Raw genomic sequence first — 20468 nt, forward strand, 5'->3', positions numbered from 1 at the left:
ATAATAGGTCAGCAATTATCATCAAGCAAAGTTTCAAAGATGATATATCACTCAAATCATTTGCACGGTTGTAAAAAATTTTTAATTGTATATTAGTTGGATCCAATGACTCATTATAATGGTTAAAATTTTTAACTACTATTATTTATTTTGTTAAAGTTTGAACAGTAAAACTTTTACCCAAATGTTTTCCCTGTGAATGAATGCTGGGGTATTCATGTTGGAAAGGGGGAAAGTGGTATTTCATCTTAGTTTAAATACCATTAAGAAACTAGCAAGGTAAAGAGTTAAATCTCATGGCACCATGCATTGCAATAAGTTCAGATGTTTATAATGTGCCTAAGTGAAAACTGGCATACTAATGGTAATTATTGATCAACTCCTGACATAAAGTATCTTCTCAAGGACAATTAGTGATGGGCAACACACACTGTTCTTACCAGTGACACCCAAATCTGGTGAATGAATTTAAAAAAGCGTTGAAGCAAAGTCAGTCAGAACTTCGCACTCCAATGTGGAGTATGTTACCGCTTTAAAAAGAACAGATCATTAAAACTAAAAGAAAAGCCCTTAGGAAGAAGCAATATTTAGTCCATTGAATTTAATGTATTATGTGTCTGGATGTTGAAGATAAAGTGATTTACCATTGTGGTAAATATATACAAATAATTGGCCTGTAATTGATGGCAAGGCAGGGATTTGGATTTGAGTCTCTCACAACAAATAGCTTGCCGATATTAGTACCACCATTTACACATGAAGAATTGCAGCATGGTTCAGGAGCTGCAGGCTGGATGCTGTGTATAGATTTGTATCCAGGTATGAGGCAGTGCCTACAGGAGAGGCAAGGATAAAGTGGGAAGTGACTAACAAAAGGAACACAAGAAAAAGTGTTCCACTACCACCTGATAAAGAGCGGCGCTCCAAAAGCTAGTGTGCTTCCAATTAAACCTGTTGGACTATAACCTGGTGTTGTGTGATTTTTAACTTTGTACACCCCAGTCCAACACCGGCATCTCCAAATCAAGAAAAAGTGAGAGATGGTTCATTGAGTATGAGTTTCTGATTTGAAAGAGAAATAGTGACATCTTGTGGGCACTACCATATACATTAAATAGACCCCGCCATCTTCTAGAGTATTGCTGATGTAATCTGTACTAGTGCAGTGGTAGTCTCCCTACTCTGGGATTGGGTGACCATGGGGTTCAATTCCCACCTGCTCCAATGGTGTATAATGACATCTCTGAACAGGTCAATTAGAAAACTAAAAAAAACCTGCACTTTTAATAGTACTGAAAGTAGAAATTGTTGGTATAAGCTCAGCAGGTCTGGCACCGTCTATGGAGAGAAATCAGAGTTAAACATTTCGGGTCCAGAGACTTTCCTCAGAAGTTTTGATTTCTCTCCACAGATATGCCAGACCTGCTGAACTGTTCTGGCAATTTCTGTTTTTGTTTCTGATTTCCCACATGCGCAAGTTCATTCGGTGTTAAAATGTCCTTAATCTAAAATGTTCGGTCCACTTATTGTATTATATTCTAAATGTAAAGCAGTTATTTCATGAGAAAAGTGTCCCAAGACTGCACCAAGGATGTTGCGCAGTATGTCTGCCTTGGCCATTGTATAGGAGTATAAATTAGAGTGGTGCTGGAAAAGCACAGCAGGTCAGGCAGCTTCCGAGGAGCAGGAATAACGATTTTCTTGCTCCTCAGATGCTGCCTGACCTGCTGTGCTTTTCCAGCACCACTCTATTCTAGATTCTGGTTCCCAGCATCTGCAGTCCTTGTTTTTACCCATTGTATAGGAGTTTAAGAATCTAAAAGGATTAATACTGGTCTGTTAGTATGAAGGATATTAACTGACCTTAAGCACTGCCTAGTTGGATGATATAGTTTGGAATGGTTGAAGATCAGCTCCCAAATGATCTTCCTCTATGACAAGTAGACCAAGGAAGCACTATAGATCTCAGCCAGAAGAAAAGGTGAGCAGGATCTCCATCAGAGAGCTCACTCAATATGATGATCAGTGCTGAGTGTTTTCTTTCAAATGACTGGCACTAAAGTGGGAAATCTGTTGGTAATATTGTTGAAGGACCAAAAAAGAAAGTGAATTACTGATCATAGAATGGACACTAATAATACCAGAAAAGAAATTGATTGATTTGAGCCCTGATAGAAACAGATGTACTAAAGAAATAGTGTTTTTTATTCATTGGATGAGGACATCACTGGCTAGGCCAGCATTTTTTGCCCATATCTAATTGACCAGAGGGCAGTTAAGAGTCAACCACATTACTGTGGGTCTGAAGTCACATGGAGGCCAAAATGAATAACAGTTTAACTGCACTGACTGTCATGCAGGTAAACTATGTGCATTCTTTTTTAAAAATTGCATTCATTGATTATTTTAATAAAGGAATATGTAGCGTAATACAAGAGAAATAGCAGTTTCTAAAATTAAATGTGTTGGCATAATATTCTATTTTAAATTATAATAAACCATTTCATATGAATAATTCTGAGTTTATGAGGTCTGTGATAAAATGTTGGGATATGATACGTGAAAGTCGAGTTGAGCTGATGCCAAGCCAATTCATTTCGGTGTGACGTTGTCTTCATGTGTTATGGTGACCACCGTCTTTCCCTTTCAATATAATCTTTTAAAATTCATTACTTTATGAGTTTTCTGCTGTGAGTTTCCTTGTAATTTGTCGCAATTTCAATTTTCTTACATGTGATATTTTTATGCTTAGGCAATGTAATAATTTGTACCAGATCATTTGATAATACAGTGGAATTACCGGTCAAAGGTTACACATTCTATTGCAATCTTTCCTATATGAAGTTATATGACCTGATGAGAGTTATTATACAGGATACAGTAAATTTGAAATAATATCGAGAAAATAACTAATCTTAGCCCAAATAAAGATATTTGCACTTCATCAGTCGAGTGAACTTTGACCTGTATTGCTAATATGTTGCTGCACCTTTTGATGGGCACTGTCATAATGACTTTATGAATGTAAAATACAATTAGCAGTGATGTTAATGGTCTAGGCGGACACCATTCTTCATGCTGTTTATTGTCATGCCACAGAATGCAACTGTAATCGCAGGGCTTATCGTTGTGAGTGGGATCCTATACTATACCAACAGACTGGAAGTGGTACACGGTGTTTAGATTGTGTCGGCAATACAGAGGGAGTACACTGTGAGAAATGTAAGGAAAATCACTACTCTCTGAGACCAGGAGGACACTGTCAGCCTTGCAGATGCAACCCTCTGGGTAAGTTAATAGAAATAGAATGCATGCCCTGTGGTAATGTTAGACTTGTTTGAGCTGTGTGTTTAAAGCTTTATGGAATTAAGGCCAAGATCAATTAGTTCAAGAACTGCATCTTTAGACTGTTATATTTAACCTTAGAAGATTCAGTGTGTGCTTTTGACCCTTTTCCTTACCTTTCATATTTGATATCAACCTTTTGGTGAAATATGTCTGTTTGAGACAGATTTAAGCAATTACACATTCCCTGCATTCATTTTGCTAAAACGTGAAACCTGAGTATGATGTCAGACATTCAGATACACTTCACATCAGTCTGTTTTCATTTTCCTGTAAATGAAATGATATCAAGAAAGTAACTAACCTTAGCCCAAGTAAAGATATTTGCACTTCATCGGTCGAGTGAACTTTGACCTGTATTGCTAATGTATTGCTGCACCTTTTGATAGGCACTGTCATAATGACTTTATGAAGGTAAAATACAATTAGCTACAAATATTTATGTTTCTAGCTGGTAGAAGAACAACATTGCATTCATAGTTAGTTACAGTTAAATGATATATTCCAACACAAGAGAAATGGCGCATATAATTTGGGAGAAAATAGTTGTTAGCATAGCACAATTCCAAAGCAGTATAGTACAGATTGAATAGATTCCCTGGGGCCAGACAGTCTTCATGGCTGCTACCTGCAAAGTTCACATGACTTCCTCAATTGTATCAGTGGAGAGACATATATTGATTGCATAGGTAGCATCCCATAACAATACCTGCCATGGCTTATGACTGATAGAAACATTATAGAACAGAAGGAGGACTTTCAGCCCATCAAATCCTATAGGCTCTCTCTCTAGAAATCTTGTTAGTTGCATCCACTTTCCTCCTCCACCCCCATAGCCCAGTAAGTTTATTTCCCTTAGCTGCCCTCATCATCTCCTTTTGAAATAATTAATTATCTTACTTCCACCATCCTCATAGGCAGTTAGTTTCAGATTATTATTCCTCACTGCATAAAAACTTTTCCTTATATCCCTCTGTAGCACTTTCTGAAAGCCTTACATCTGTGTCTCATAGTCTTTATCCTATCATTGCACAAACAGCTTTGTCTACTTAAACTATCATAATCTCTTACACACCAATCAGATCTCCCCTCAAATTCCTTTACTTCTAACCTCACTTTCTTCAAAATCCTTGTATGCACCTCACCCAGTTCTGCTGCCTTGTCAGCTTTAAATACCAATAATCTATCCCAGGCATCTTCTTTAATTAATTTTGAACCCCTCTCATGATAGACTTTCCTCCTCTGTCACCATGCCTGGGCAGCATCCTCTTTTTTCGTAAAGAGGAGAATACTCCTCTGCAGAGGAGGAGCAAGATGCTGCGTCCACAATGGTGCTGATCCTCTCATTCCACGATCCTCAATATTTTTAATTCACCTCTTATATGGGATTTTGTCACACACTTCCTTAAAGTTCCATTTAGAAAACATCCACTGCATTCCTTTCATCAACCTTCTCTGTTTAACTGGCACTGCTGTTCAGCTGTCAATTCCTGTTTCTAAGAATGATCTTACACCGTTGTTGAATAGAAGTATCACACTCACTGTTCTCTAAATCTCTTGTACCTCCCTTACATCGAGGGAAGATTGTAAGATTATGTCAAGCAAATCAATTATCTCCATCCCACTTCCTCTAATAACCTTGAATGTAACCGAAACACACTGAGTGACTCGTCCATCTGAGCATCGCCAAACTTTCCAGTGCATTCTGCCTATTAATTTTCAGCCCACTTATTGCAACTCCCATTTCTGCTTTTACCAATATTTTGTCAGCTTCCACTTCCTTCGTAAACGAGAAGAGTAAAGTTATTCATTAAGTATTTTATCTTTGTCCTGCAAGGCTTTGCATCTAGCAGCACCCACCCTGTCTACTATTTATATGGAGGTTCAGGATTTTACAAGTGCTGTCAGAGATTAGTGCTGTCAGTGAAACATGGTTTTAAATTGGAACTACACAAACAAGTATTTGCATAAATTATATAAATGCATTCTACTCATTGCAGCAACTGGATATTTTCATGTGAGCGTGAGCAAGGCAGAGTTAGGCACTGGTTTTTAATTCTCCATTCCACTTTTAGGCTGACAATAAATAACATCATTCAAAGGCAGTAATGATGTTCGTCTTACTGTAACCTCATGCAAGGGCTCGAATTTGGAACTTTGCCTTTTACTAGATAGCCATAATATACAGTGCCAAGTTAATCTATGCCGTATTTGTATACATGTAGGACCACATGAAAACATGTTTTCAATAGTCATAGGCAGTACAGAATTTGAGTAGAGCTGAAAAAAAGCACATTCTGTCAAAGCTTTTCGCTGTGCACTCATCTAAGTAATTTGGAAGAAATATTAAAGTAAATGAGAAAACAACATTTCTACTGTACGAGAGGAGAGTGTACTGAAGATCAAAATGGATTACGATCTTAAAATCCTCGGATGGAGGTAAAACAGATAAAAGTGTGGCCAATTGAACAAAGTGAATATAAACCACATTTTGTTCCCTTCATAAAATCCTGTTGTTTAATGTTTTCAGGTTCAACAGGTAGTAGTTGTGATGAGTATGGTCGATGTAGGTGTAAACCTGAAGGTGTGATTGGAGACAAATGTGATAAATGCCAGCCTGGGTTTTACTCATTATCAAGCACCGGTTGCAAGTAAGTGACCCAATGACTTCTGGCGAGCATTTTTTTTCTCCCTTAGTGAATATTGATCACATATTACATAAGCTGGATTAGTAGAAACTGTAAATTTTGGAAGGTCAATATTATAAAGAGCAAAGGCATGCCAGTGCTTTGGGAGTTGATTATCTATCAATTCTGCATTTTCATGCAGGCATTTTCCCTGTAGAGATGTTGATGGATCTACTAGCAAAGGCAAAATATTGCTATTGCTGCAAATCTGAAATACAAACAAAAAGTGCTGGAGAAACTCAGCAGCTCTGGCAGTATCTGTGGAGAGAGAAACAGAGTTAAAGTTTGAGACAGCAATGGCTGTCCTTAAGAAGTCGGGAATTGTTCTGAAAAAGAGCCACATCAGATTCAAGCCATTAACTCTTCCTTCACTCTCCACAGATGCAACCAAACCTGTTGAGTTTTCCCAGCACTTTCTGATGGGTCTGTTGTTTGACTGAAATGTTGTCTATTTTGTTTGCATGTTATAAGACTTTGAAACTATCTTATAATTTCACCTCTGCATTTCAACAAAATGTTATGTTACAGAAACAAGCTATTCAATAAGTCAGTGAGTCAATGAGGGGAGGCAATAGCCTAGTGGTATTATTGCAGGATTGTTAATTCAGGGATCCAAGTAATGTTCTGGGGACCTGGGTTCAAATCCCACCCCAGCAGACGGTGGAATTTAAATTCAATAAATATTGGAATTAAGGATCTAATATGATGACCATGAATACATTGTTGATTGTCAAAAAAGCCCACCTGGCTCACTAATGTCCTTCAGGGAAGGAGACTGCCTTCCTTACCTGGCTTACATGTGACTCCAGACCCACAGCAATGTATTTGACTCTTAATTACCCACTGGGTAATAAATGCCCCCAGTCACTTATGCCCTAATCCCATGAATGAATTTTTAAAAAAGGCAGTGTCATTGTTTTTGGTGTACATTAGCCAGCCAGTATAATCCCATGTATGGCCACAAAACCATGTACTTTCCCAATATATAGGTGAATGTGAGGACTGCAGACGCTGGAGATCAGAGTCTAGATTAGAATAGTGCTGGAAAAGTACAGCAGGCCAGGCAGCATCTGAAGAGCAGGAGAGTCGAGGTTTCAGGCAAAAGTCCTTCATCAGGAATAAGGCAGGGAGCATCTGGGATGGAGAGATAATTGGGAGCGGGGTGGGGTTGGGGAGCTAAAAGTACAATAGGTGGGGATGAAGGTGATTGGTCGGAGAGGAGGATGGAGCGGATAAGTGGCAAGGAAGATTGGCAGGTAGGACAGGTCATGAGGATGGTGCTGAGCTGGACGGTTGGAACTGGGGTAAGGTGGAGGAGGGGAAATAAGGAAACTGGTGAAATCCACATTGATGCCCTGGGGTTGAAGTGTTCCGAGGCGGAAGATGAGGCGTTCTTCCTCCAGATGTCAGGTGGTGAGGGAGTGGCGGTGGAGGACGTCCAGGACCTACTTGTCCTCGGCAGAGTGGGAGAGGGAGTTGAAATGTTGGGCCACGGGGCGGTGTGGTTGATTGGTGCTGGTGTCCTGGAACTGTTCCCTAAAGCACTCTGTGAAGAGGTGTCCAGTCTCCCCAATGCAAAGGAGACCGCATCGGGAGCAACGGATACAATAAATGACATTGGTGGATGTGCAGGTAAACCTTTGACGGATGTGGAAGGCTCCGTTAGGGCCTTTGATGGAGGTGAGGGAGGAGGTGTGGGTGCAGGTTTTGCAATTCCTGCAGTGGCAGGGGAAAGTGCCAGGATGGGAGGGTGGGTTGTAGGGGAGCGTGGACCTGACCAGGTAGTCACGGAGGGAACAGAAAGCGGATAGGGATGGGGAGGGAAATATATCCCTGGTGGTGGGGTCCGTTTGTAGATTTTGCCAATGTATGGTATGTCACAAAGTAGATCTTTTGGGGGAATGGTAGCACAATGTTAATACAAAGCTAGTAATCAGAAGCCTAGACTGATGTCCTGAAGAAATTAGTTTAGATTCCAACTATGACAGCCGGTGTAATTTAGATGAAATTAATAAATCTGGACTAAAATATTACTCTCATTAACATTCATTAGAAATCACTAGATTGCTATAAAAACTGATTTGTTTTACTAATGTACTTTAGGGGCAGAAAAATGTTCTGACCTTAATGCAACTTCAGATCCACAGCAATGTAAGTAATTGAGTTGTCAAGAGGCAGTTCACCATTGTTTCAAGTGTGCTCAAAGCCTAGACAAGGACAAATAAAAAGATACACAGACATAAGCTGAATGTCTTCATTATAAAAGATAATCTGTGATCTAGCAGAAAGAACAAGTATGGAATTATATTTAAATGATGGTTAATGCCTTCCAGATAAGATGGGAAGAAATTGGAGGGAAAATATTTGTCACCTGAACTTCTTCAAAGTCCCTCTGAAGTGAATCACTGCTTGGTATACAGTTTACCATTAATTATGAAATTGTATTTGGTATTCACAGACGCTGTACATGTAATATGGCTGGTGTTACTGAGATCTGTGATGTTGAAACAGGAAGATGCACCTGTAAATATAATGTGGAAGGGACCAACTGTAACCGGTAAGTGTTTTATAACAATAATATTGAAATCAATATGTCTGGTTCAGGATTATAGATTTTTTAATACTATGATTGAAGTTGTACTAATAAATGTATTACTTTGGAGTACCAAAGGTACTTAGATATTAGTAGAGCTTGAAGCATTTTAAACCAGTTAGTGTTACCAATTATCGGTTTTAAACTGCATGTCTTATTCTCTGTAATTTCAGTCGTTCTTTCCGTGATCTTTCACCTATAGGTGCATTTTCTAAACTATAGCGCTTTTTATAAACTTTATATTTAATTCTTATTTCTGGTTTAAACTAACCATGTCTTTGCATGTTTATTCAGATTTAATTTTTAATGGAGGGCATTGAAAGAAAACATTTGGATACTAAATGCCCAGAACATATCTGTAAGATAAAAATTATGCCCTCCACCCTGACTGATACTTGGCAGCTAGAGTTATTTATATTTTATAGGGCAGACTATCTAGGTTTTGTGGATAAAGCTGCCTGGAGTGGGAAGAGCAAAGAGAAATGCCAGAACTAACAGGATTGCAGCTGTATCTTTGTCAGCTTTCCCTCAGTACAAGGCTAATGCCATCTCTAGATCACAAGCTTTATCTGTGGGTCTTCATGTACTGAACAGGCTGATTCTCAACACATGGATCCCTGGGCACAGAGGGGGAGGGGGGGGGGGCATGATGTCTAAAAGCTAGTGGGATCTGGGGTGCAGAATTCACTTCCTTTTCTTTGCTTCATCAATAAAATGTTGTGAATCAAAACATGGTGCTTGCTTGACAAGTTTTCATTGGTTCCTCACATACTGATGCACATAAAGCAAAGTTTATGAGTTCCTTTGAAGTGTTTCCTTTGTCCTCCCCTGGACATTTGGCCATTTGAGTTTTGAGTTTTGAGAAGACATGACCTGTGTTGAAAACACAGAGTTATTGGTCAGAAAAAGGATTGACTGTGACGCACAGCAAATTTTTTAGATTGTCAACAATCACTCTCTCAGTTCATGTTTGTAGGATGACCATCAGGATAGCTATTTCCACCCCAACATTTCCACACCAACGTCAGTTAAAGGATTTGTATCTGAGTATTGTATCAGTACCCTCTGGGCAAAACAGAAGGGAAAAGTCCTCATAATTCTTTAACTGGTTCTCCCCCATAGGTGCAAACCAGGTTATTACAACCTTCATCCAGACAACCCCATGGGATGCTCGGCATGTTTCTGCTTTGGGCATTCGTCCGTCTGCAAGGTGGAAGATGGATACACGAAGGCGTGCATAACCTCTGCCTTCGATTCAGGTACAGCAACAACTTGCCCCAATGAACTGAAGTGTCATTCATCAGTGAGGGGCCATCTAACAAAAATTAATTCAGATGTCATTCAGACTGACGGTGAGAGATCATGAAACAAATTTTATGATTGTGTTAGGATTAAACCTGAGGATGGAAAGAATTGCTTTAGTAATCTGAGTAGTATGGGCATTGGAATGATTTGTCTGTAAAGATCATGGAAAACCATATTATTGCCAGATGAGTTTGAAAAATTTAAGCAATGTTGTTAGGTTCTATAATTGGAGTCTGTGCCCTTAATTCGTAGAAGAAAAACTAAACGTGTTCCTTTGTTTGTCACTTATCTCAGCTCTGATGTTCCCATGACCTGATGGTGATAGCATTTAGGAGCTGAAAGACCATTTTGGAGCATTTTAACCTCTTCCTGATCTGAAAACCTGAATTCCTTCACAGAGGTTATAAAATTACAATTCAATGTTGCAGTGTTAGCTTCACAAAATCATTAGAAATGGAAGTAGGGCACTCAACCCAATATGTTTTCCTCGTCATTCAATGGGATCAGGACTGAGCTGACCATAGCTTTAATTTTATTTTCCTGCCTGCTCCTGGACTCTGTTATACATCAAAAATCAGTTTAACTCAGCTTTAAATTTACTCCCTGCCTCCATTAGCTGTGTGGAAGAGATTCCAAACACTAATGACTCTCTGCAAGAAGGAATTCCTCATCATCTCTGTCTTAAATGGAATCCACTTAAACTTAATCTGCAGCCTTTCCAGCATCTATCCAATCGAGTTTCCTCACAAACTCATATGTTTCAATAGGATCATCTCTGATTCTTCTAAAATCTAAAAAGTATCAGTCCAAATTGCTCCATCCTATCTCGTAAGATGACCCTTTCATCCCAGGAATCTGCCCAATTAATCTTTTCTGACCTATTTCCAAAGCAAATATGTTAGCCTCTTCAGTACAGAGATCAAAACTGGAAAATGTGGTCTCACCAATGAGCTGTTCAGCTGTTGCAAGACTTCCATATTTTTATTTCACATTCCTCCTTGCAATTAAGGCCAACATTCCATATGCCTTTGTAGATATTTCCTATAATCTCATGTTAATGTTATGCGATTTATGGACAAGGAATCTCACTCTATCTGTACACAGTAAACTGCAGTCCCTCTGTATTTACATAATATTCTTCTTTTGTATTCTTCCTCCCAAAGTGGACAGATTCACACATTTCCCTCATTGTACTCCAAGTGCCAATGTTCTGTTACAATCACCAACCAACTATGTGCTTTTCCAGACTTGCATCCGCCTCACAACTCACTTTGCTCTCTACCTTTGTAGTGTCAGTAAATTTCATTGCAATGTAGTTGGTTCCCTTTATTCAACTCATTAATATAGCATTTGAGGGTCAGCATTAATCCATGTGACACTCCATTAGTAAGATTACCAACCTTAAAATGATCCATTTATCCAGACTCTCACTTTCCTATTTGTGAGCCAATCCTCTATCCATCGAATATAACACCACAGCACCATTATTTTTTATATGGCACCTCATTAAATGCCTCCTGTAAATCTGAATGCTCATCTGCTTGTTTTCCCTTATCCACACTGTTTGTTACATCCTGAAAGAACTCTAATAAACTTTCAGTCTCATTTAGGTATGCATGTACTTTACCTTTTAACAGCAGCTGTGATGAAGCTGCTGTCACTTTATCATATTATTACTTTATCCAGAACATTCCTGAACAAGTTACCACAAATTGAAATATTTTAAAATATAAATACATCATAATATAGCTAAAAGACATTTCGTTGTCAATAGTCCAACATAACCAACTTGTCAGTAAACTGTACAGATTAACAATTGCTAATAGTTGCCACATAAAATGCTGATCACACTGCTGTGAAATCTGTCTTAATTACATTAAAATTAAGAGAGTGAACAAAGAATTTGGTGTGAAACTCATGTCAACATTTGAACAATACTGTCATAGATTGTGATATCCAAGATTATATTGTTCTCCATCTTAAAGAATTAGAGTCTCCACAGAGTGGAAGCAGGCACTTCGGCCCAACAAATCCACACCAACTCTCTGAAGAGCAACCCACCCAGACCCATTCCCCTAACCTATATTTACCCCTGATTAATACATCTAACCTATACATTCCTGAATACTATGGACAACTTAGCATGGCCAATTCACCCAACCTGCACATCTTTGGATTGTGGGAGGAAACCGGAGCACCCAGAGGAAACCCACGCAGACACAGAGAGAATATGCAAACTTCACACAGTCACCTGGGGCTGGATTTGAACCCAGGTCCCTGGCACTGTGAGGCAGCAGGACTAATCACTGAGCCACCGTGCTGCCCCTTGGTCGCATTGTTTAGCTTACTAATTGCAATTAAGGTAGAACTCTTCTTAAAGTCAAAGGGCTAATTGTAATTGACTATGTGTAGGATTGTGATTTTTTTCTTGGTCTGTACTTGTGAGCAGATTATGAAGGATGGAAAGCACAGCACCGGGAGGGTGGCGATCTCCCAATAATGAGGTCATCATCATCACGTGACATTATTGTTGAAGGCAAAGATGACTACCCAATATTCTTTGTTGCTCCAGGTAAGTTGAGAATAATTATGGGCATTCACGTATTAGCCCACCACTTTGATATTCCAAGTTCATTTGTATATTTGTTAAATTGCTCACACTCACTTTGATGACCTGCCCACAAAAAAAGATGATCCGGTAACTTATCATTTGGATGGTTTTAATTAGTGTACTTTAAGTTTGTCCATCTCAGAGATGATATTTTATGGCCCATTTTAGAGTCTCTTCAAGAATTAGGAATTTATAATTTTATACATTTAAAAGTGGTTTGAAAATCCTTACCTTAGCACTCATGACTTTATAATATAGACTTGAAATATGGGGTTGAATTGTTGATTTAACAGAAGTTTATAGCATTTACAACATATAGTATATAATTATTTATCTCAGTTACTAACACTGATTTGTTCTGATGTTATATCACATATTTCCCCTTCAGCAAAACATTAACTTTCTGTGGGATTTAATGTTTTTAATAGAAATTATTTCATTCTCAGATTTAGTTATTTCGGAAATGTATCAACAAGTCTTGAAAAATGATTTGTCTCTGCCATTTCCAAATTTTTAAAATCTTCATGCTCTGGTGTATTGACACCACCATAACATTGTAACCCCAAGGGGCATTCAGGGAGGTAGCACACTGTGTCCTTATTATTGATATTATTTATCCTTTATTCATACAATCACAGTTATTCTGGTTAGCTGTCACACCTCTGTTAACATAACCTCAACGAGATAAATGCACAAGAGCTGCAAGAAATGACTTAATAAAATGATCATGCCATTTAAATTTTGAAATCAGTAATCAAGTCAATCATGCAATTGCCATTTGATTTTCTCGCTTCCTTGATAAATGATCTATATCTCAGCATTTCTGTAAGAATTAAGGAAGATTTTAATAAAATAAATTTATCTTTAATGCTTGGTAATTGACCAAAGACAGAGCCAATATTCTGGTCTGTTTCAGGTTAAGAATAATGGGTTGAGTCGATGCTCATTACTAATGTTTAACTCTTTCATCTTCAGCCAAGTTCTTGGGAAATCAAGTGCTGAGCTACGGACAGAACCTTTCCTTCACATTCTATGTGGAAAGCAATGGTGCCTACCCATCAGTTGAAGATCTGATCCTGGAAGGAGACGGTCAAACATTGACTACTCAAGTCAATGCACAAAATAATCCAATCCCTTCTACGACAAAGCACACATTCAACTACAGGTAGATAAAATAGATGCTTTGAGTTAACTGATCTTTGTTTCAGTTAAGCTGGAACTGGAACACAGTTTTTGATCTGAATATGGATTGAATGCAATTAGATCATTCCATCTTCAGGATATACTGTGCAGGATGTGTATCTCACAATTAATGCTATTATTGGCAAATTAGTCACAGACATGATCTGCAGTAAATGAGAATATTTTAACATTGCATCCAAGGATTATTGTCTAACCAGCTAATGTTAATTTTTTAGTGATGTATCTTTCCGAGAAGTCAATTTTGTCATAGGCTTTGAGAAAATACTTAAATAAATTGAGTAAGTTATTTAATTGATTATTGACAGACCCAACTCCATGATGCTCCGCGAGATGAACGCTTCCCATTAACACAAACTATGTCATATAACTGTGTAACTGACTCTTGGCGGTACAGTATTTTGATTTTGTTTATTAGCATGGTGGAGGTTGAAGTGAAAAGGTTAACAATTCTGTTTTGCCTTATAGACTCCATGAGGGTTTAGAGTACGGATGGAAGCCATTTTTAACTTCCTTTGACTTCCAGCGGGTGCTCAGCAACCTCAAGGCCATCAAAATCCGTGGCTCATATAACAGGCAAAGTAAGCTTTCTGAGAGCAAACTTATCCAAGTTTATAGAAGATAAATGAAACTGAGTAAGAATGATGCTGAAAATTAAGTTGAGAAACAGAAATAAGATAAAGTGAGGAGAAATTTATCTCTTGCTCATCTTCCAAGCAAAGTTGACTGGGTTCACCATTTGAAGTGTTTGATAGTTTCCAGTTGGTATGTAGGTGACTGCTTAGGCCGATCTATGTCCTGAAAATTCTGGTGTAAATACGACAGAATATGACAAATGATTGAATTTTAGACTGATTGCATGCTTGGGACTTCTCCATTATGGCCTCTATTTCCTGTCTTGATTATGAACGTACTTTCAAAGAAGGCCATGCTGTTTTTATTTCGTTATACCAGGAAGGAATATCCTGGGTGAGCTTCTTCCTGGACACAAAAAAGGCATAAAATTCCTAAATGAAGACTTCCGTATCATTGCCGTGAGGTTATGCCCCAGACTCAGTCTCCATATAGAAGACTTCATTTGATAAAGGAGCAGTAGTCATTCTGGCTTCATTACAACCCCAGTTCAGTTGTTATTACCTCAAATAGTGTAAATAGTTATCATGCAAACTTGGGCAAACACTTCTGCATTTTGCTCAAATAATTCTAAAGGTATCTGTTTGGATAAACTTTCAGTCACAAGCCTTCGGTCTTATATTCAGCTGGGCTCGAGCTGGTGGTGCTGAGCAGGACCAAGTAACATCTGAAAATGAGGCCATTAAAGAACGGGTTCCATCGTTTGTTAGGTACTCAGGTCACGAAGACCTACAAACTTGCAGCATTTCCAGCTGCTGCTTTTACCCACCTTTACCAGAGGTGTGTCTCTGCCAGAAACCTATGGTATGTAGAAACCTGAAAATAAAGGCATTTTCAGGCCATTGTGTGTGAAATGCACTTTGGGTCTATTCTATGGGTATAATGGTGAAAAGAAAACCAGTTTGTTTGGGGAAAATCATCAGTATTGCTTGAAATTCTCTTATACTTTGTATCCCTGAATCCTATCCTGCAGTTAACTAGGAGGACATTTTAAAACTGCTTTTGGTTATAGACACATTAGATACAGTGGAGTAAAGGATTGAATAAATATGACCATTGCAATGAAGTGACACTTAATTTAAATTAAGCAAATATGGAATTTTTTACTTTTTCCTTTTGTCACAATAATGAATGAGATAGCAGTTTAGTAACATGACACTGGAAATAACCTCGATCCTTTTTATTGCAGGCGCTGGACACCTCGATAATGTGTCTCTCCAGACAGCCAGACCTGGTACTGGAAGTCCTGCTCAGTGGGTAGAGAAATGTACATGTCCAACAGGCTATGAGGGACGATTCTGTGAGAAATGTGCAAGAGGCTTTACAAGGCAAAGACGCAAACTTGGAGGTTTTAGCAAGTGCGTGCCATGTGCCTGTCAAGGCTCTAGTAGTACCTGTGATGCAGAAACTGGTGAGTTTGTCACTGTATTGGCTTAGAATATGGTTTGAGGTGTCAGACGGGGATGAACTATGTAGCAAGGTTAGTGGCATGCTGGATAAAAATGGAGGCAGTTTAAGTAATAACGAGCCAGATGCCAAATGATACCTATTTAAAACCCTCATTCTCCACCCACTGAATTCAACAGGTCAAGGGATTCACCATGTGGGTAGACTGACAAGAAAACTGTATCAGGGTTTCTTTCCAGAAGGGAACCCAGTGCCTGAATGAGGGACACAGCATTTAGAACAGGAGATTTCACTGAGAGCCCCTGCCTTGCCCTTTCTTGGAACCTATGTCGTCTCCTGCTGGTGATTTCCTCATTGTGACTTCCATCTTGCCCCGACTTACCTTTCTCCAGAGATATAATGATGATCCCTGGTGAAGGTCCAAGTACCAGCCACAACCACAGCCACTGCCACAGCCACAGCTCATTGTTGGCCTCTGTGCAATGGAAAGTTGTCAGCCCCTTATTAGCTGGCAGTACTTGATGAAGGACTTCTGTCTGACTGGGAGATGTCCTGGAATTCAATACTCCTGCACAGCCAGGAACCCTGGTGTTGGAGTTCCTGCTACCATTAAAAAACTTAAATCTCCCTGGACTCCCAACTTGGCTCAGTGAGAGCGGTGGACATTGGGCCTTTCTGCAGCTCTCATTAAATTCCACCCTTAGTTACCAAGAAAAGCTCAAAGCACTAAATCTATGCAGGAGATCAAGTCACTTGTGATGAGAGGTGATACCATTCTTTAACATATAATTATAAATGAGGTGGAGATAAGCAAGTATTTAAACTGGGCTATGAGCATAATTCTAGAGGGAAAAACATAAAATTCACAAGTTTTGTGCAAAGTTACAGTTCACCAAAAACAACATTGCCGCTAGGATAATCGATGTTGAAAATTTTCCAGACTGGCAGTCAGTTCTGTATCAGAAGAGTTCTTCAAAAACTGGATTGCTGTGTGTTGAGGGAGAGTCTAGCCCGGTCATTAATAAAGTGTTCTTCCATGTTGCCTGCCAGGTTCCTGCTTCTCCAATGACCCTCCCAGGAATTGCCCACATGGTTATTATCCTGATGCTACTGAACCAAGAGGCTGTAGGATTTGTCCTTGTCCAAGAGGCACAGGGTGCACTGTGACACCAGGAACAACAGAAGTGGTATGTGTGGGCTGTCCAGCAAAAACAATGGGTAAGTCTTGGGTACAATCCGTCACATTTAACTGTATAGAAGAGGTTAAAATAACACTAACAGAAAAAAAAAACACTGCTACTTTTATACAAAGCAGGCCTGTTCAGCAGATTTGTGCTTAGAACTAACTCATTCAGTTTATACTGCAGTTGCTTAAAATTGTGAATACTTGTGGAAAATGCATCCATCATTGAAAACTGTAGTACAGCTTCATTATCCAAATTCCAATTATCTGCCTCCCTTCATCAGAATATTAGTGAGATGAAGCCTTACTTGAGAAGATGACTCATTGCACAGCTAAATGTCATGATTCCTGGTATTTCACCTTGTGTGTAGTGAATTAGCCTCCACAATGCTTAATTTGTAGCCTGTAATGTAACAGTTTTTGCTATAGCTATAGGATATTGGAAATCATTGTTAAAAATTTTGTAAATTCCTTATAAGTCATATTTTGAAGACTTACTTCTCCTCCAACTTTTATCATTCATCAAGGTGTTCTTTTTATTATGGAAGATATTGACTTAACTTACATCATGCCTGAAACTATCAATAACACAGCTCCATATAGCCAATGAAATGTAAGAACACACTGCAAATTTGGGTATATATACTAACATGGCCTCTGTCATCTAGTGAAGTAAGATAAGAACTTGTATTCACATAACACTTTTCATATGTTCAAGGTATCTTAAAATATTAGTAAATGTTACAATATAGTGACGAGTTTTAAAAAAGAAATTTGAAATCTCAGTTACCAGTTGAAAGAATGACACACAAAGACTTCACATTGTAAAATTTTTATTGCAAAGATAAGTAAAAAGCACTAATGACAGATCAGTATCTTTGTAGGTAGTTCATATTTTAAACCACAAATCAGAACACACTCCTTCTCATTTTTACACAAATGAAAACACACTTGATAGATATCCTTTACATCTGCTTTAGCAGATATTCTATTTTCCTGGAACCAGTTCAAGGCGATTCTTAGCTTCCAAGAATTTACTTTTGTTCTTTTTCTTCCTGGGAACTTTCAGCCTCTGAACTATCTTTCACAATGAGGCGTTTCTGCTTGGATATTCTTACTCTAGTACAGACAGTCTTCCAGCCTTGTTTTTACTCCTTATGAATTCAGACTTTTCAATTTAAGAGTTACTATCTCCTGCATTCCTGTGTGATGAACAATAATATCTTACTATTCATAGATTCTCTCCCACCCTCTGATCCTGACCAACTAACTTTTATGAGTTTTAATCATATTTTAAAAGCCCTTGCCCTCTCAAAGCTCATTAAAGTCAACATAGCAAATTCTTTCCTCTTATTATCACTGTACAGAATTCAAACATATTACAGCATTTCCTATTAAGTTGAATTCTGGCAAACTACATTCTTTTCCAGTGATCACCTTATCATACAGATTGCTGAACAATTAGCTTCTCCTGCTCTCACATTTAATTTAACATGACAAGATACATCAATATGAAAAAAAATATAGTTGGTTTGATTAAATTTGCTTTTTGTTTACCTTAATATACACTTTGAGACTCAAATGCATGTTTCTTCACATTCCTTCTTGTTATTACATAAATTCCCTAGGTAACCGATGTGAAATGTGTGAGGAGGGATACTTTGGTAACCCACAGGCAGGTAGATCCTGTCAACCTTGTAGATGTAACAACAATGTGGATCCCAATTCAGTTAGCAATTGTGATCAGTGGACCGGGGAATGTCGAGAATGCCTATACAACACTGCAGGACATCACTGTGAGAGATGCAAGGAAGGATTTTATGGAAATGCTCTTGCCTCCAATCCTACTGAAAAGTGCAAATGTAAGAATTGTGTTTGAACTTTACATATCCTATATGCAGACATATTCTATGGCATAAAGTTTGCTGTTTCATCACAGCAAATCTATATAAAACAAATCTGGTTCAATGTTACAGAAGATTGAAATTTGTCCTTGATGTTATCAATGGTTTTTAATGTACAATTTTAGTTTCTCTAATGTTAAAAGTATTTTAGAGACACTAAATATGAATTGTTTTCTGGTTTACTGGTTTGGGATTAATCGCCCTATGAATGCCAGCTTCCCAATGGATTTCCATTGCTGAGGGAAAGCCTTTAGTTCTTGGCTATACAATCCCAATAGCATTGTAATGGGACTTCTGCTGCAGCTTCAAAAGAGGCACGTGGGCATTCAAAGCAGAAGAAAAGTATTGGAGATATCCTCAAAGATGCAGGTCTACACAGTTAGATTAGTGATGACAGTGCTGGAGTGGTGGAACATGTAACAGCAGGAAGATACAACTCCTGCAAAATGTTCTGTTCCCCCTGTTGAGTGCTCTGAGAGCTGTATCACTTCCATAGAACCACCGCTGCCTTCCACATGGTGAACCTATGAAGTGATAATAATTAAAACTGTTTGAAAATCTGATGAGGTTCCCTGGTATTTGATTTGTGGCAGTGGATAACAGTCCAGTTTGTGGTGGAGAGGGAGCAAAGAGAAAGACAAAGGAAGTGGTCTTACATTCCCCACAGTGTAGAAATTGTAGTGGAGCACTGCAGCATGGAAGAGCATTGAAACAGTATCAGTCTCACGACCAAATGCTCATCTCAAGCTTTTCTGCTGCTTTCCCACCTGAATTCAAGTAAATTATGCAAGGAAGTGCTGCCCCAGTTCTACTCCAATTCATGCTCAGAAATGAATGTGAGGCTTAAATAAAACAAAGAACTGGAAGATGCTAGAAATCTGAAATATAAACAGAAACTTCTGGAGAACCTCAACAGGTCTGGCAGCATCTAAGGAGAGAAAACAAAACTAACGTTCTGGGTCTGGTGACTCTTCCTCAGAAGAGAATTCTATGCTTAGACTATGACTGTTTGGATAGATTAACATATCCTTCAATACTTTAAGCAACAAGCATGAAGTAAACAAATCTGAGATCTGCTGTATATTTTCATGTAATAGCTTTATTACTTTTACAGCTTGTAACTGTGACCCAAGTGGTTCTTGGTCCTTACAGTGCAGAGATGATGGAACATGTGATTGCAAGTCAGGAGTCTTTGGAGCTAAATGTAACCAGTGTGCAGGGGACACCTATTACAATAGCACCACAGGCTGCCAGGAGTGCCCTAGCTGCTATCAAGCTGTAAAAAGCAAGGTAGGCACCTGATTCCCTCTGGCTAAGGGAAAGCTACCTTAGTTTTTGTTTTGAGATTATAAGAGCAGAATTTCATCATGAAATTTATGTCTATTTTTATAGCAGTCCTATATTATCATATACTAGCATCAATATCTGAATAACCAAAGGAGAATTGCCAGAGTATGTGGGCCTGACGAAAGCATGGAACCTCTGTCCTATTCCTTTTCTAATTTCTTTTTTAATTTGAAAGCATAAAACATGAAAACATAAAGTCTCAGCAAAGAGAAACTGTTTAGTAGTGAGTCAAGCGTAGGCCATTTAGCTACTT

General features: G+C 38.6%; 1 protein-coding gene across 1 annotated transcript in view; it reads left to right on the forward strand.

Annotated features, from left to right (window-relative positions):
* Nucleotides 1–20468, forward strand: part of LOC140479783 (laminin subunit gamma-1-like) — a 71290-nt gene that overhangs the window by 18490 nt on the left and 32332 nt on the right. The window contains exons 2-12 of the mRNA XM_072573939.1: nt 3100–3288; nt 5876–5996; nt 8491–8589; nt 9748–9884; nt 12380–12502; nt 13517–13706; nt 14210–14322; nt 15564–15785; nt 16832–16999; nt 18593–18826; nt 19983–20158. Of these exons, the coding sequence (XP_072430040.1) occupies nt 3100–3288; nt 5876–5996; nt 8491–8589; nt 9748–9884; nt 12380–12502; nt 13517–13706; nt 14210–14322; nt 15564–15785; nt 16832–16999; nt 18593–18826; nt 19983–20158 (1772 nt within the window). The remainder of the gene's footprint in view (nt 1–3099; nt 3289–5875; nt 5997–8490; nt 8590–9747; nt 9885–12379; nt 12503–13516; nt 13707–14209; nt 14323–15563; nt 15786–16831; nt 17000–18592; nt 18827–19982; nt 20159–20468) is intronic.

The sequence above is a fragment of the Chiloscyllium punctatum genome, chromosome 7 (genome assembly GCF_047496795.1).
Source record: "Chiloscyllium punctatum isolate Juve2018m chromosome 7, sChiPun1.3, whole genome shotgun sequence".
NCBI lineage: Eukaryota > Metazoa > Chordata > Chondrichthyes > Orectolobiformes > Hemiscylliidae > Chiloscyllium > Chiloscyllium punctatum.